The 19,106-nt window shown below is 36.0% G+C and overlaps 2 protein-coding genes across 2 annotated transcripts in view; both read left to right on the top strand.

The window, feature by feature from the left end:
* Positions 1-1,388: 1,388 nt before the first annotated feature.
* CACNA2D4_1 (Voltage-dependent calcium channel subunit alpha-2/delta-4) lies at positions 1,389-9,248 on the top strand (the record flags this gene model as incomplete). The annotated part of the gene is made up of 4 exons (XM_051219241.1): positions 1,389-1,552; positions 5,680-5,758; positions 7,091-7,210; positions 9,168-9,248. The coding sequence occupies exons 1-4, from the start codon at positions 1,479-1,481 to the stop codon at positions 9,246-9,248; spliced, it is 354 nt and encodes a 117-aa protein (XP_051068459.1). The 5' UTR covers positions 1,389-1,478.
* A 5,991-nt stretch (positions 9,249-15,239) lies between these two features.
* CACNA2D4_2 (Voltage-dependent calcium channel subunit alpha-2/delta-4) overlaps positions 15,240-19,106 on the top strand; it is a gene marked incomplete at both ends in the record, with an annotated part of 66,849 nt that continues 62,982 nt past the window's right edge. Inside the window, 2 exons of the mRNA XM_051219242.1 lie at positions 15,240-15,384; positions 18,250-18,316. Of these exons, the coding sequence (XP_051068458.1) occupies positions 15,240-15,384; positions 18,250-18,316 (212 nt within the window). The remainder of the gene's footprint in view (positions 15,385-18,249; positions 18,317-19,106) is intronic.

Here is a 19,106-nt window from a genome sequence, read left to right as displayed (position 1 = left end):
ATGAAACGTCCGTCTAGTGCTTCCAGGTATCCATGGTAGTCTAGCTTCAATTGACTGATGAATTCAAATATAAAATTACTAAAATCTCCACAAAATTCCCTTCTGATAAAAATAATGGATAGTTGAAGAAGGAAATATACAAATAAGCCATATAAAGTGTTCCATTATTTAACTTGTCATAAAACTGTTTTCATAGACTCATAAATAATTATCAGAAAGGTGGTTTTTGTGGAGATTGTAGCAATTTAATAGTTGAATTCCTCAGTCAACCAAAGCTAAACCACCGGAGAAAACCTGGAAGTACTGGACGGTCATTTCATCTTAGTACATGCGTACTCAACAGTTCTCACCCACGATTCCGCACGCAAGACTGAAATCCAGAATATTCGCTCTTACGCGCGAACGCTTAAGCTCTAAACCACTGAGTCGACATCCAACAATATTAATCTCTAACTTCAACCAATTCACGATATTGCGCCATCATCCACCATCGTCTCCAGTGAGTGACTGCCTCACAACAGACACGATTGAACCCCTCTATTCACGCTTTCTCACTAGAACTCCATCAAATACCTCATGAAGTCAGTCACTAGTGATCACATTATTATTATTATTATTATTATCAGAATGGGGTTTTGTGGAAATTGTAGTTGATTTAACAGTTGAATTCATGAGTCAATTAAAGCTAGACCATCATGGAAAACCTGGAAGTACTGTACGGTCGTTTTCTTCCTAGTATGGGATTCCTCCGCAGTGAGCATCTACGATTGCGCTCGCGAGATTCAAACCCAGAACCTTCGGTTTCGCGCGCAAATGCTCAAGCTCTAGATCACTGCATCGGCATCCAACAATGTTAATATCTGACGATGGCTCACTTTCATGGGTTGGTTGAAGTTAGACATTAACACCGTTGGATGCCGACTGAATGATCTAGTGGCTAATAAATAATTATCTTATTACTTCGATATTTGAAAAATGATTTCATTCATCATACAAATAAACAATAAGTTTCTGGTACATAGAACTGTTCCAAGGGAGAGAAAAAAAACAATTATGTAACATTTCAATAGTTGAATTCATGAGTCAATTAACGTTTGACCACTACTGAAAACTTAGAATCACTAGACAGCCATTTCGTCCTTATTGTAGGACTCTTCAACAATGTTTACAAACATTCAATTAGAAAGATTTAGTTGACCATATGGAAATCTATAAATCTAACTAAATTGAATCAATATATAGATCTATGGGAATAGGGATAAAATTTCTCAAATGAATAATCACATGATCTCTTCACTGATTGGTTATTCATTAACCAATCAAATGTTTCCTAGTAGACATTATAGTAGACATATCGATATATTTAAGTAGCCATTAACAAAATAATCAATAATATAGAAAGCTAGTGAAGTTCTCATGAATATTAAAATGGGATAAATTATAATAAGATTTATATATAGAGGAAATATATCCTTATCATGTATTTATATATTTATATGATTTTATTACAAATCTTAATGATAAATGGAAGTTTTGATGATGTGAAATCAAAGTAAGTATATTAGTGATTATTATATACCTATTATGTTTAGAGGTTAGGGTTTTGTGTTCGAGTCTTGTGTGTGGAATCGTGGATAGAAATTGTTGAGCAACGAGCTCTAAACTTACTGAGTTGATATCCAACAATGTTTATCTCTAACTTTAAGTAATTTGTGATATTGCACCATTGTCCATTATTGTCTTCAATGAGTCACTGTTTTACAACAGACATGGTTGAACTGCACTGATTATGGCTTTTCATTAGAACTCTGAGAATTCACTCATGAAGCTAATCATTAATGAGTAGTATCAGTATGGAGTTGTGGAGATTGGTAAGATTTTGATTAACATCATAAATCGGTCGATGTTCTAGTGAGAAGCTGTGACTAGTGCAGCTAATCCGTGTCAGGTGGAGATAGGTATTTACCTCTGACAATCGAAGATAGTTGGGTAATTTCGTGGACTGGCTGAAGTTAGACATTAACACTATTGGATAACGGCTCAGCAGTCTAGAGCTCAAGCGTTTGCGCGTAACATATAAGGTCCTGGGCTTGAATCCCACCTCCGGGACCGTGAATACGCACTGCCAAGGAGTCCCATACTAGGACGAGACGGTCATCCAGTACTTCCAGGTTTTGCATGATGGTCTAGCTTTAATTGACTCATGAATTCAACTGTTAAATCAACTACAATTTCCACAAAAACCCCATTCTGATGATCATGATAATAATCACCATGTGATCACTAGTGACTGGATTCATGAGGTATTTGATGGAGTTCTAGTGAGAAAGCGTGAATAGAGGGGTTCAATCGTGTCTGTTGTGAGGCAGTCACTCACTGGAGACGATGGTGGATGATGGCGCAATATCGTGAATTGGTTGAAGTTAGAGATTAATATCGTTAGCTGTCAACTCAGTAGTTTGGAAATTAAGCGTTCTCGCGTAAGAGCGAATATTCTGGATTTCAGTCTTGCGTGCGGAATCGTGGGTGAGAACTGTTGAGTACGCATGTACTAAGATGAAATGATCGTCCAATAATTTCAGGTTCACAATGCTGTTATATTTTAGTAGTTTAGCAACTTGTTCACTCTTCGTTTAGTTCTAACATTTGAATAAAAATATATTGTAAACTTCTTGAATATAACACGAAGAACAATTACTGAAGAATGTCAAAATTGAATTCAGTGATCAAGTTATCTGTTTTGTTTCCTTAAACAAAGTTAAATTCAATGAGAGTCATATAGAAATTAAAGAAACGTGATGAATGTTGTCATGATTACCAATCCTACTTTAAATATTGATTCACTTAGATCTACAGTCTTCCGCATTGTATGAATATTCCATGTACCTAAATTAATGGTTGCTCTGGTTGTCAGAAGGAGCATCGGCATCATGACTTCCGAAGGAACTCTGCTTTCACTATGAGGCGTCATAACTCTTCTAAATGAGGACCTAACTCCCAGGGTAGAGTTTAATTGGTATGAATTATTTTTCCTGGTTAGCGCTTCTTTAGAGAGTTCGTCTTCTACTAGATGGGGTCACTAACCCCATGCCCGACCCTCCTCCTTTATCTGGGCTTGGGACCGGCAATAGCCCCACAGAGGCTCCAGGCTCTACGGTAAAGTACCATTAAATCAGAGGTAGAGCAAGATGGAAGTAAAAAGAAAATTCTTACTCGGATCATCGAAGAATCAAGTCACAATGACTAAATCTATTCATTCTCGATTTAACTATCGAAATTTAACGTTGTAAACTACGTTTTTATTATACTATCTTAGTCTCTATTATTCTTTGTAGTAAACTATGTATTGATGATTGGACTAGGGTCATTTGATTGATTTAGTTGGTTTCTGAAAGTTTAATAGTGAACACATTACTTTACTGATGTAATTATTTTGAATACTTTAGTTAATTTATCAACAATTAATGTCATACTATATTCTGTAGAACGCAATTAATAGATCATTTAAAGAGATCATCACCATCTATTAGGAATCTGTTATGGATGCTTTAAATTATTAATGAATGAAGTTCATGATTTGACGACATATTACTTACTTACTTACATATGCCTGTTATTCCTAATGGAGCATAGGCCGCCGACCAGCATTCTCCAACCCACTCTGTCCTGGGCCTTCTTTTCTAATTCCATCCAATTCTTGTTCGTTTTTCTCATGTCTATCTCCATTTCCCGGCGTAATGTGTTCTTTGGTCATCCTCTTTTCCTTTGGCCTTGGGGATTCCATGTAAGGGTTTGTCTTGTGACGCAGTTGGGTGCTTTCCTCAATGTGTGTCCTATTCACTTCTAGCGCTTCTTCCTAATTTCTTCCTCCGCTGGGATCTGGTTTGTTTTTTCTCGCCTGGAGTCCCTCCGGAGGCTACTGCCGGTCCCAAGCCCGGATAAAGGAGGAGGGTTGGGCATGGGGTTAGCGACCCCATCCCATAGAAAACTAACTCGCTAAAAAAACGCTAACCAGAAAAAAAAATATTCGACGACGTATTAGAGTTAATATATGTGAACATTTTAAAACTATTAAGTTTATGAGGAAACAAGTTCATTTATATCATAGTTAAACGAAGCATATAGTCTATGAAACTCTTACATTCTTACCAATTTATTAAGTTGTCTTGATTAATACTCTGAATTAACACTTGTCAGTGACTATCGTAACCAATGGTTGGAGACTCTCAGTGACATGGCTCAGAATCGATCACAACGGCGTCGGTGTATATACTCTGTCTTCGCTTAAACTAAGAGATTAAAATCGCTTCATATCTTTCTTTCTACGAACTGAATCTTTCTTCCTGTACTATATCCTTATTGCAATCTTTCTTTTATATATTACCACCTCTGAATTAACTACTTTTATGAATCCGGTGTCCATTTTGTTGTGTTAATGAGGTATGACAGCTTGGATTGATACATATATGTGCCTGGTCCTACGTTGTAGCTGACTGACTGACTGATGGAGTATGAGGAAATGAAAAAAACAGGGTTTTAATGATTGTGATATGACAGGAAGAAAAGTCAAAATTCAATTGATTTATTCATTATTAATCTTGTTCAATATTACGATATTCTTGTATTTAATGGACATAAACTATGCTCAGCATGTGGTTTGTTATAACATCTATGTGATTTCATTTTAATTATTAATCAAAATGGGTATACGAATCAATATATAAATGAGCGTGTTTTCGACTACAGTCGTCGTCGTCATCATCGTGTTTTTGGGGATTAATTAATTTTCACTTGTACTAGTCTTTGTGTTCCTACTTTCACTTCGTGGAAATTTCAAAGGTCCCCTATTTCATTACCATGCCGGTTCATAAAGAAACAGAAGATGACTCTCCCTTCCGATCAATTGTAGTTGCTATTTCAGCGATAACAGTAGCGTTTTATAAAGAATCAGTTGGAATTTTTACAGAAATTACACACATGGCTGCTGAATCATCTATGCTTTGGAGATGTAACGGGAGTTAATGAACTAATTTCTAAATTACGTACAGAGATGGGAAATGATTGCATAATGAGTGCATGTGTCAGTGAAAGCTTCCATGAATCCTTGACAAGCATTAATTTAAACGAAACATTAGCAATCATACATGATTCACCCAGTAGTCCAAGAATGTTCATTTCAGAGACATGTCCTGTAGTATAACATACGATATTATTCTATTAAATTAACATGAACTATACACGGCATGACATGTAGCATATAATTTGTTATAACTGTAAGTACTTTTCATATTTGTGATTTCATTCTGATTATTGATCAAAATGGGTGTACAAATCAATATATAAATGAGTGTATTTTCGACTACAGTCGTCGTCGTCGTTGTTGTGTTTTGTGGATTATTTAATCTTTACTTTCACTAGTCTTTATGTTCTTACTTTCATGTCGTGGGAATTGCAAAACTCTCTCGTTTCGAGTATAAGTGATAAATGTTTCCGATATAACAATCAGTGACGATCAGATCTAACAAATAACGTTCAATCGACAAGACATAACATCTGACGACGAAGTAAAAAAATAAAAGAACCAAGATATATCAGATTGTTAGAATGAAAATTGTTTCTTTGTATCAAAGGAATTCAATTTTCTTTTAATAATCATTTTATTATTTTTTTATCATTTAGTTTCGATAGATGGGTCATTGAATTGGGCAAATCCTTCAGTGAACTACACACGATAACTGGTGAACCATATTTAAAGTCTGTAAGTTCAATAAATGTTTTATGTCAAAAGTTTAAATTTTCTTATGAATCAATTAAGATATACTCTGCTTATTAATTTCTCGCGGGGTAGGATCGTGAATGCGCACAGTTGAGGAATCTCATATTAGGACGAAACGTCGTCCAGTACTTCCAGGTTTTCCATAGTGGTCTAGTTTAAACTGACTCATGAATTCAACCATAAAATTACTGAAATCTCCACAAGACCCTTTCTGATAATAATCATCGTGTGCCCATTAGTGACTGGCTTCATGAGGTATTTCGTGGAGTTCTAGTGAGAAGCTGTGATTAGTGGAGTTCAAACAGGTCTGTTGTGAGATAGTAACTCATTGAAGACAATAATGGATGGTGGTCCGATTCTGTGAATTGGTTGAAGTTAGATATTAACACCATTGAATGTCAACTCAGTGGTTTAGAGGTTAAGCGTTCGTACGCAAGTGGGATCGTGGATGCGCACTACTGAGGAGTACCATACTAGGATGAAACGGCCGTCCAGTGCTTCTAGGTTTTCCATAGTAGTCTATGTTCAATTGACCCATGAATTCAACTATCAAAAATTACTAAAATCTCCACAAAACTCATTCTGTTAATAATTTCTGATTACTTGGAGTGTGTATAAAAGGAAATTAAAGTTTCGTCAAATGATTTTTGAATGAAGTTATAATGAAATACAAAGGTCTTTCAACAATCTTTAAAATGATCTAAGATCTAATCAATTCGAATAACTACGAAGTCAATAAAATTGACAGAGATGAAATAAACGATCATTGATAACACATCATATCATTAATTGATTGAAATAAAATTCTGGAACCCAATATTCTATCTTGTTAGCTTAATAGTATCATGTAAGATATTAGACTAGGTCATGAGTTCATACTAATAAGGCGTCATCTTAGCGAAGTTGAGAACTATTGAAAAAAGGACCGGTTACTAAACAGGGACTTGATGGGTAAACTTTTGATCATGAAAGATCTACAGTTGGTGCTTTTTATTTCGTGAGAAATGGAACATACATAATTTTAAGAGAGAAAAGCTAATATGAACCCAGTATGTTTGAAATACATGATTCATATCACAGAGGCTGGGATTAATGTTCTGGACTCAACAAGCAGGGCTAGGCAGGAAGAAGGATCACTAAGGACTCTAAACTGCTCTTACGGGTTTATGCATCATTGGTCCGGTCGATAAGTCACTATCCTCTAATTGACGGTCCTACTGTGGAACTCCTCCTCAGCAGTGCGCATCGACGATCCATTGGTGAATTAAGATTTTTAAAAAAAGTGTATTATGTAACATACTTTATTTTTTACAGATTTATAAAACTACCAATTTTGGTGCACAAGAAATTAATGAAACAATTGCAACTACATATCTTAATACAGCCATTAAAAAACTTGAAAATATTGTTAGTGAAAAGACGAAATTAGTTGAAGTAAGTGAATTTTTCTGATTGAAAAGAAATCTTTTTTTGGCATTTAAACATGACAATATCATATTAAATGATCATTGAACAATTACTTACCTACTTACTAACGCCTGTTACCCCTTGCGGAGGAGCATAGGTTACCCACCAGCACTCACCATCCAACCTTGTCATAGGCCATTCTCGCAAGTTCTTTCCAGTTGATATTCATCTTTTTCATATCTGCTTCCATTTCCTGACGCAGTGTTTTATTCGAGCTTCCTCTTTGTTACTTCCATTCAAGATTCCAAGGTAGAGCTTGCCTCGTGATGCAGATTGGTGATTTCCGTACTGTATGTCCTATCCACTTCCATCGTCTTTTCCTAATTTCCTCTTCATCTGGAAGCTGATTTGTTCTCTCCCACAGTAGGCTGTTGTTGATGGTATCTGGCCAATGGATGATGAGTATCTTGTGTAGACAACTATTTATAAATACTTGTACATGTACTCATGTACCCATGTGGAATAGCCAACTATCACGTTTCCACAGCTGGATCCCCATTAGTCGAAAAAGATAAACTTAATAATATCACTCGCTACAAGAATACGTAGAATTCCTAGTCCCAAGGTCATAGATGAAGAATCTGGCCTCTTGAAGGAGATACATATCAAAAACAGGTATCCTTCAAATATCTAAAAATCAATAATCATGTTCACTATAAAATTCCAACCAAACATCCATAAAGTTATTCGTTTAATATAGATACTTATTGTCAGACAAGACTGTCTACTTTCCTCCCCTCTACTTTCTTCTGGTGGTCGATTGGATTATGAAGATCTCAACATCTGAGGGAGAGCACGGAAAACAATGGACAGGTTGGATGCAACTACACGATCTGGACTTCACAGATGACCTGACCCTTCTATCCTATACACACGAACAAATGCAGATGAAGACAACTAGTGTAGCTGCACACTCTACATCAGTAGGCCTCAATACACACAAAGGAAAGAGCAACATCCTCAAATGCAACACGGATAATACCAATTCAATTACACTTGATGGCGAAACTCTGAAAGAATTGGAATCTCCCATGTACCTGGGAAGCATCATTAGTGAAGGTGGAGGATCCGATGCGAACGTAAATGTGAGGATTGGTAAAGCAAGGGCGGTATTTGTACAGTTAAACAACATATAGAACTCCAAACAACTGTTATCCAATATGAAGGTCAGAATCTTCAACACGAATGTCAAGACAGTTCTACTGTACGAAGCTAGAACTTGGAGAACCACTACAACCATCATCAAGAAGGTGCAAATATTTATAAATAGTTGTCTACACAAGATACTCATCATCCATTGGCCAGATACCATCAACAACAGCCTACTGTGGGAGAGAACAAATCAGCTTCCAGATGAAGAGGAAATTAGGAAAAGACGATGGAAGTGGATAGGACATACAGTACGGAAATCACCAATCTGCATCACGAGGCAAGCTCTACCTTGGAATCTTGAATGGAAGTAACAAAGAGGAAGCTCGAATAAAACACTGCGTCAGGAAATGGAAGCAGATATGAAAAAGATGAATATCAACTGGAAAGAACTTGCGAGAATGGCCTACGACAAGGTTGGATGGTGAGTGCTGGTGGGTAACCTATGCTCCTCCGCAAGGGGTAACAAGCGTAAGTTAATAAGTAATGTGATTAGATAGTATGCTTGTTAAAAAAAGAAACTACTGATAACTTCTTTATTGACTAATTCAATGTTCACATTTCGTAGAAATGTTTAAGTTTTTTAGATAGTATAATGAATTACCGAACTTTTGAATCAACTCATATAATACAGCGATTTTACAATTTCAGTCATGATGTAACTTGTCTGTTTAATTTGAATAATTAGTTATAATCCATTCTTTTATCATTCCCTCTTCTTTAAGTGTTATAATGCTTATCAATAGCTTGCATTGTTAATTCTTATGTTTCATAGAATATCAAAGTTGCAGCTGAAGAAGCCTTTGTGAAAAGAGCTGAAAATGAACCAATTGGGGTTAGTTCATATTTTATTTGATGTGATTTACAAATTGATGGAGACTATTAAGTATTTAGTTTGATAAATCTATTAAACACAAATTTGTTAACTTTATAGTTGGACTTTCTCAGACCGTTCGAATTGTATGTAATTTATTTTTGTTGTAGGGAAATAGCTTGTTTCCACCTGACACAGATTAGCTCCTAGTGTGGAACTCCTCAGCAGTGCATATACACGATCCCACTCAGGGCCTTCGGTCTCGCGCGCGAACGCTTAATCTCTAGACCACTGAGCTGGCCAGTACCTGACGGTGTTTATGTCTAGCCTCAACCAATCCACGAAATTGCGCGACCATCTCCCATTGTACTGAGGTGGATACCTGTCTTTACCTGACACACATTAGCTCCAGTGGTCACGGCTTCCCTCACGAAGCTAGTCACTAATGAGCATATGGTAATTATCAGTATGGGGTTGTGGAGATGAAAAACATAGTAATCTCTACAATTCCATACTGATATATACATTTATCCAGTATGACACAAGAATAATAAACGAAGAATAAACCTAGTAGTTGTAGTTGAGTATTATCGTAAAGTAAATACTATGAGTGGAAACTGTGTTATCAGGAAATGTACAGGTTAACTAAGACTGTTGATTTACTTTGTAGTAATCCCCCTTCTTTTCCTATTCGGTCAACACTGTTGAAGGAATTACTTTTGTTATGTACTACAAATGTTTAATTCGCATTTTAAGGTTAATATTTTCGATGAGTAGATGGTGTAGCTATGGCTAGCCCCTTGAGGTCTCTCTTAGCTGATATGTTTATGTCATATATTGAAAATATGACGTGTAAGTCCATCAGAGAGGTAACTTTGTATAGAAGATACATGGATGATATATTAGTTATATGTAATAAAGATTTTCAGGTTTCCCAATTGCTAGATAAACTCAATGTGGTACAGAACGATTTGGTCATGACCTATGAAGCAGAAAATAATGACCAATTGCCCTTTTTAGACATACTTTTTAGTTGAAGGGGAGAACGAAGCTGTGAGATGGGTTGTTTATAGGGAACCAACTTGGACGGGGCAATATTTAAATTTCCATAGTTTCTGTCCATCGCAATACAAGCGAGGCTTGATCAAGTGCCTCTTTAATAGGATTCAAAGAATATACAGCACTGATACTTTTGACGAAGCTGCTGACTGGCACGTTAATATCAAATGGTTATTCATTCTTTCTCATTCTTATTTAGTGTTATTACAGAGCCAAAGCATTGACCATTGTTCCTCCATTGAATGAAACCGATAATTGTAGTATAAAATTTTATATACCATTAAAACAAAGCCCTCATTATGATAATCAATATGTGTGTTACAATTTTTCAGTTGCACATGTTCCAACTAATGTATATGATCTGTGTAAGTTTTATTTATACTGATTTCATTCATATCAATGATAATCTTTAAGATAATTGCTTAATTGATGAGAAACAAAAATAAATCACCAATATGCAATTTTAGAAACTGATGGATTTTGTTGAAATCACGATCTGGTCTAAGTTAGAGAACTACTGGAAGCACTGGACGGATGTTTCATCGTAGTTTGGTGGAGCTCTTGAGCATTGTGTGTGTGTGCATGACTCCGCAAGCAAGTATTGAACCTAGGACCTTCGGTCTCATACACGACCGCTTAACCTCTAAATCACTGAGTCGGTATCTAATGATGTTAATGTCTAATTTCAATCAATCTACGACATTGAATGATCATCTTCAATTACCTTCGATGGGTAGCTGGCTCAATTAAAAAAGAATTAAATATTTATCACAGTCCTTGTGATTGTACTGATGAGTTTTTCAAAACGAATAATTTTTAATTACAAGTCAGCAATAGTCGAAAAACTTTGAAAGTATAAAAAAGTTGTCTTGCTCTAGTCCAAAGCTCCTTAATAATGTCAATCATCAATATATTCGAGATTCATTTGTAATACAGCCTAATGAACTCAATTATATTATCAAGACAGACTTTTGCATACGTTCGAAGTGTGTAGTGTAAATACATCACATTTTTCAGATCAACTGCATATTATCATTACTCTATCGAAATTTATAAAAGGGACCAGTTACTTCAAGAGGTATTTCCTGGAGTTCTAGTGAGAAGCAGTGACCAATGGAGTTCAACCAGGTCTATTGTGAGATAGTAACTGACTGAAGACAATGATGAATGTGTTGCTCAATTTTAGAGGATTTTGTTCATCACAAGCTAATATTAGAAAAATAGTTTTAGTCATAGATCCTTAATCCTTTACACCTTAATGACGAACATACTCCCACTTCACATAGGCTGCAGTCTAGAATCGGTAATTCTTTTCAACTGCTTATCACTTTTCAGTTAGACAAGATTAATTCGCTCTTAAATTTTAGTCAATTACTGATTTCATTAGTTTATCAATCAATGTCGAGTTTGAACATCCACCTGAGTTTCAGGTTAAGATAAATCTGTAGTGTCGGTTGCTATGTTAAGCCCACATATCTTATTCTAGCTTCCGGACAGGCTAATCTATTCATTCATCTTGAATCACATTTTGACCTTGTTAATTATTCACTTATCAACCTCAACTGGTTTTAGATGAACGTATGTGTGTGCACATCTTATCCTACTCATCACATGTCTGTAGCTTATTTTTATATGGCTATGAATACCGATTAACGCTCGAGTAAATCGAGTTGGATCACACTCCTTCTCCACTGTGCGTTATTTCGCTTCGCCCCCATTATTCCGCTCTCTTCATTCTGTTCTCTTTGCTCCGCTGTCTTCACTCCGCACTCTTCGGCCAACTGTCTTTGCTCCGCTCCCCTCACTCCACTCTCTTCGCTTCTCTGATCGTTTGTCCGGATCAACGATTGTATAGAATATATGTATTCAAAATCCATTCTCGTATTTGATTTATTTAATCCCGTCATTTACAAACGCGAGTTAAGTCGATAATGATATGCGAGGATAGACGATATGTGTATTTCAATAACAATCATTCATACGATCGACCTGAAGTCAGATATTCGAGGGCCACTAAAAAATCTACTGTTTTGATGATTTCCCGTTCGATAAAGTAGATTTCAAAACAGTCAAATTTGTACTAACTTACTGAAATGAATCATTTTTTTAAAATGCTCAGTGAATTTTATCATTTCTTTCTAATTCTCATTTAGTGTTATTACAGAGCCAAAGCATTGACCATTGTTCCTCCATTGAATGAAACCGATAATTGTAGTATAAAATTTTATATACCATTAAAACAAAGCCCTCATTATGATAATCAATATGTGTGTTACAATTTTTCAGTTGCACATGTTCCAACTAATGTATATGATCTGTGTAAGTTTTATTTATACTGATTTCATTCATATCAATGATAATCTTTAAGATAATTGCTTAATTGATGAGAAACAAAAATAAATCACCAATATGCAATTTTAGAAACTGATGGATTTTGTTGAAATCACGATCTGGTCTAAGTTAGAGAACTACTGGAAGCACTGGACGGATGTTTCATCGTAGTTTGGTGGAGCTCTTGAGCATTGTGTGTGTGTGCATGACTCCGCAAGCAAGTATTGAACCTAGGACCTTCGGTCTCATACACGACCGCTTAACCTCTAAATCACTGAGTCGGTATCTAATGATGTTAATGTCTAATTTCAATCAATCTACGACATTGAATGATCATCTTCAATTACCTTCGATGGGTAGCTGGCTCAATTAAAAAAGAATTAAATATTTATCACAGTCCTTGTGATTGTACTGATGAGTTTTTCAAAACGAATAATTTTTAATTACAAGTCAGCAATAGTCGAAAAACTTTGAAAGTATAAAAAAGTTGTCTTGCTCTAGTCCAAAGCTCCTTAATAATGTCAATCATCAATATATTCGAGATTCATTTGTAATACAGCCTAATGAACTCAATTATATTATCAAGACAGACTTTTGCATACGTTCGAAGCGTATAGCGTAAATATATCACATTTTTCAGATCAACTGCATATTATCATTACTCTATTGAAATTTATAAAAGGGACCAGTTACTTCAAGAGGTATTTCCTGGAGTTCTAGTGAGAAGCAGTGACCAATGGAGTTCAACCAGGTCTATTGTGAGATAGTAACTCATTGAAGACAATGGTGAATGGTGGCTCAATTTCGTGAATTTGTTAAAATTAGACATTGACACCATTGGATGTCAACTCAGTGGTCTAGAGGTTAAGCGTTCGCACGCGAGTGGGATCGTAGATGAGCACTGCTGGGGAGTCCCATACTAGGACGAAACAGTCGTATAGTGCTTCCAGGTTTCCCATGGTGGACTAGTTTCAATTAGCTTTTGAAGTCATCTATTATATAAAATAAGACTGACTGTAAACTTTTGACAATATCTGATAGATTCTAAACAAGAAACATGATTGACTAATATTTATTAATAACAGCTACAGGAATTAATGTGATTTATTGATCTAGTCATTATATTTTATACTATAAGCCTAGCAAACGAATTCTCCAACAGACAATATCTAGGTCTATGTTGATGCTCTTATTGAAATTAGACTGGAACACTTAATTCATGAACTGTCGGAAAATATGTTATAACTGTGAAAATAATTGCTGCGGATTAAGGGGGGGGTAGTGAATTATTGATCGGACCAAAGACGCGCAAACACGTAGAACGACCTAGGGTTCTGATTGGTTCCGCTTCCCTGTCTAGCCCAGCCGGTTGAGTTCAGAACACAAGTCACATCCTCGGAGATATGAATCATTATATTTCAAACATACTTTGTTTATATACCAGTCAAGCAGTCCACAACGTACCATAAAATAGAAGATAACATTGTACAATAATGGCCAACAGGAAAATAACACGTTAAATAAATATTGACCAATAAGATGATACCATTTTATGTCCAAGGATAGCATTAGGCTTAACAGGATAATTTTTGGGATATTTTCCTGAATATCTCAACAAAATGGTCCACTAAGATTAAGACTTTCAATCATACAATAACTAAGAAATGTTGGACACTCTTACTAATCATTACCAAATACAATCAATGTATAATCAAAGCCATCACGGTGAGACTATAATTTATGGACGATTTTGGAGCAGCACCTCAATGACCTTGAGAGTGTTCATCTAATAACCAGAACCAAATGAGGGTTATAAACCAGTGTGTGAGGAATTAGAATTATGGTTTACAATTGATGATTAAGGTTAGGAATTAGATTTCGGGTTTTCATCACAAACTGACATCAGCTATAATGCCATGAATCTGTTTGACCAAATGGCTGAATGAATTTCGCGCCAAAATCTAAGACCTGTTATCTTATACTTGATTGGTTCGTCTATGAATTATAGTCTCGCCAATGAGACGAGTACAATTTCACTTTACATAATCTATTCTCCTCAGAACTTTATTTTGAACAACTACTCTATTTCTGGCCCCCAAATGCCCTGGTACGGCTAAGAATGGGGGAGAGTCAGCTCTCCCTCTCCAAATGCTCTCATATGACCACGTGCACACAACCATTACCAAGGAAGTCTTACTCACTGCCTTATCGCTGTATTACTGTTGTTTACGGAATTGAGAGGACGAAAAGTGAATGTCCGGCGCTTAAACCGGGCTGGTAGATACGGAAGATCCACCTAGGAGAGTTGAAAACCCTGATTCCAAACAAATGGTACACATGGATTCCAGGATCCTGAAGGAACAAATGGCGTATGAACCAATCGTTGGTTACCGGCTACCATGGGACAGCATTTCTCAACGTTGCTCCACTGCCTTGTTGATCAGACCTTCAGGTCGAAGGCTCCGAGTGTAGCTCCCTAAGAAAACCACCTACTTCAGATTGAGCACCCGAGCAGTATTCCAGTCCTCACATAAATCGAATGATTTATGTGGCACATATCTATTTGGTGCTTCCTTGTACCAATGTTTGTGTGTTTCAATAAATAACTCTATTTCAGACTTTTACATTGCTGAAATTTCTTAAATGTGTTTTGTAGCAGATAAACTAAAACGAATTGGTAATTGGACTACTGAACTGGATAAAGTATTCAAGTTAAACGCTGAATCTGATCCAACTTTAAAATGGCAATACTTTGGGAGTTCAACAGGTTTTTTCAGATATTATCCAGGTACATTTACTTTTATATTATATATTGTTAAGATTTAGTGGATGTAAATTACATTATAGAAATCAAGTATCAGGCAACGCTAGATAGTTGTTCGATTGTGGTTTGAGAATCTTTAACACTGCACAATTGCAAACGCGAACTAACAGAGTGATTTTAGATAGTGAAAATACTCTTGCAATAATTGCTCGAAACTTGATGGTTCATCTTGTTCGATGATTAGAGATAGTCAGCAGGAAACAATAGACCTAGGTTTTGTTCCAGTTGGTACTTTCAACAAGTCACCTGTAATATTAAGGAGAATCAACAAGCATGACATCGGTTACTATTAGGTTATCAATCAATTGTAAGTATCTCAGTCGTACTGCAGGTTAATCACTGACCGAATATTTCAATAGTAACATCTCATAATCAGAAGTTGGATGATATAATTTTGAATTTATCAAGGACCTTGAGTTCTCTCAAGATTGAAGATGCACTCTTCTGATGAGTGCCGACTATCACGAAACTTATGTTCATGATTCCCTTCCAAATATATGCAATCAACTAACATTTGAACATACTGTACGCAATGTGGTGTCACTTGAACTAGTGGCTGAAATTGCGACTAGATAAATAGCATTCGATCAGCACTAACGTACTAGACAAACAAGCATTGGTCAATTTTCGGTGTTTAATCGATTTTAAATGGTTCATCTTCCATAATTTAAGTGAATTTGTGACCTAACCTGACCATTATTAGAGATTTGCAGCATTCAAGCTATGTAGAACATCATTTAAAGTCGGGGTATGTGGATAATTAGATCATTGACTAGTAACCCAACAGCTGTGTGCCTCCAAAGAGCTGAGAGTCCTCAGTCTGATCTTCATAAAATGAATAGCTCTTTTGATTAAAGCGTCAGGGCCAGAAATAAGCGGCTGATGCCAACCATACTTCTTGCTTGATTCTAGGACATTCAAAATTGTGACTAAATAGTCTGTTAAGTATCTGGTTGCGGTGTAATCGTTTAGAATGCACAACAATCAATCCACATTAATTCAATACATAGTTTGATACGGAATGAATAGTCAGCTTTAAAATCCTGTTATTACTTAATAGCTGTGAATAATTAGAGAAGCTTCTCCTTATAAACAAATATGGATAGCGGCTAGTAGAATCCAGGACGCGCGTCTCATCCTGTCTGGGACTCGTCAGTTGGTTGTGCCTGCATCCCAGAGTTGATGTTCACTTCGGGACTCGAACTTAGTAGAGTTCGCTTCAAACGCCATCGGGTTATCCACTAAGCTATTGAACTCTGATAGCCACTTGCTTGTGCAATGGAATGAAGTTTAAATTCACTTGGTATTGTTAACCTGAATCTTCCCATTGATGTTTAGAACTGATATTGATCAGTCTCTTATTGGTCTATATTATTATTAGTTTAATACATAGATTACAGTTGTATGTAATATCTTTCATACCTTTGATAGAAGTGTCAAATTTAAACATATAACACTCATAAATCCTTTCCTTAAAATGATGAAGAAAACACTAATGTGTATTTATTGAAGGATCCTATCAATCCATATCAACCTTAACAAACATGCAAGATGTGCTTAGGATGACGAAATTGTTTTGCACTATAGTATACTACTTAAACATGTGAATGATTTCACTGGATATAAGCCAGTTTACTCTATGAAGTATACACCTAGATGGCAAGTAATCTATAGTTAGATATGTTGCGTTTTGGTATTCTTTGACACGAATCTGAAAAATACAAGTGAGGATAGGAGTCAGAGAAGGCTGTTTACTCTCCCCCTCTTCTTTCTGGTGGTCGACTGGATTATGAAGACTTCGGCATCTGAGCGAGAGCGCGGAAAACAATGGACAGGTTGGATGCAACTACACGATCTGGACTTCACAGATGACCTGACCCTTCTATCCTATACACACGAACAAATGCAGATGAAGACAACTAGTGTAGCTGCACACTCTACATCAGTAGGCCTCAATACACACAAAGGAAAGAGCAACATCCTCAAATGCAACACGGATAATACCAATTCAATTACACTTGATGGCGAAACTCTGAAAGAATTGGAATCTCCCACGTACCTGGGAAGCATCATTAGTGAAGGTGGAGGATCCGATGCGAACGTAAATGTGAGGATTGGTAAAGCAAGGGCGGTATTTGTACAGTTAAACAACATATAGAACTCCAAACAACTGTTATCCAATATGAAGGTCAGAATCTTCAACACGAATGTCAAGACAGTTCTACTGTACGAAGCTAGAACTTGGAGAATCACTTTGTGTCAGCAAATGAAAGCAGATATGAAAAGGGTGAATGACAACTGGAAAGAACTTGCAAGATTTGCTTGTGACAAGGTTGAATGGAGAGTGCTAATGTGGGTGGCCTATGCTCTTCCCTGAGAGTAATAATTTCATTTTTAAAGAAATATATTCAGATAAATCACCTACCTCTTACTACTTTCAAGTGGGTTAGTCGTACATTAAGGAATACTTTTTGTTGTTGATATGTTTACATATTATCAAATGGACAACGACTAACATTAAAGATTAGTTTTTCCTTGAATATATTTCTTACAATAGCTTGTGACTTAAAACTATATCGAGGCAATCCTCAAAGGATGCACATATGTCAACATGAGACTGATCAATTGCATTCTTAAATAACAATGGGAAGATACAAGTAAAACAACACCAAGTGAATTTACAATAGTGTCTAGTTAGCTTTAACTGGAGTCAACTTTATTGTCATTCATGAGGATAAGGATGTACAGAAAGTAGTTTCTACTGATTTGAAGGAATCATATTTATTACACACATGTAACACCTTTCATTTATTCTTTTTTTCTTTACAGGTGCTATGTGGGATATTCAGTTAGATGAATATCGTTTAGATTTTTTTGATTGCCGTTCTCAACCTTGGTGAGTTATTTTATCAATGACAGTATCGTAGGTTTCTATCTGATTGTAGAACTATATGAGGTTTCTAGCATCGAATTATTCTGATCACTGAACTATGTCTTTCATTTAGTGAACTATATTGAAGTTGGATAAAGAATTTAAATTGACTGATGAAATTTGAAATCCTAAAAAAGGCATTTGTTGACCATGATCAGTCATAATTGCCTTGTTACTGAATTTTTTTGGTTTGGTCATCTAATTAGATTGCATGACCTGATCTTGAATCAGTAGTCGTACTAGATCAGACCTAGATGAGTTTCAGTTTAAGCTAAATTACTAAGACATGACAACCGATTTGGTGTATATGAAGTTTAAAAATCAACTGATCGTATGTTCTTCATTTATATCACTTGATAAATATACTATTCTGTTAGTTAAATTTAACTCAAGTCCCTTCATAACTAGTTTAGGTTAGGCATTAACATCGTTGGATTCAGGTTTAGTGGTCTAGAGTTTAATTGTTTGCGCGTGAGACCGAAGGTCTTGAGTTCAAACCCCTCGAGCGGGATCTTGGATGCACACTACTGACGAGTCCTACAATAGGACGAAACGGCCGTCGAGTGCTTCGAGGTTTTCAATGGTGGTCTAACATCAATCGCTTCATGATCTCAATAAAGAAAATCATGATGATTTGTTTCACATTTACATCTCATATTATGATAACCCAGTGAGTTGATAACTTTCATTATACATTGGCTTTACCAAGAAAGTAATGGAACTCATTCATTGTTAAGAACTTTTCTAGTTTACT

This window comes from Schistosoma haematobium, chromosome 2, assembly GCF_000699445.3.
Source record: "Schistosoma haematobium chromosome 2, whole genome shotgun sequence".
Taxonomy (NCBI): domain Eukaryota; kingdom Metazoa; phylum Platyhelminthes; class Trematoda; order Strigeidida; family Schistosomatidae; genus Schistosoma; species Schistosoma haematobium.
This window is presented reverse-complemented; position numbering and strand designations above follow the sequence as displayed.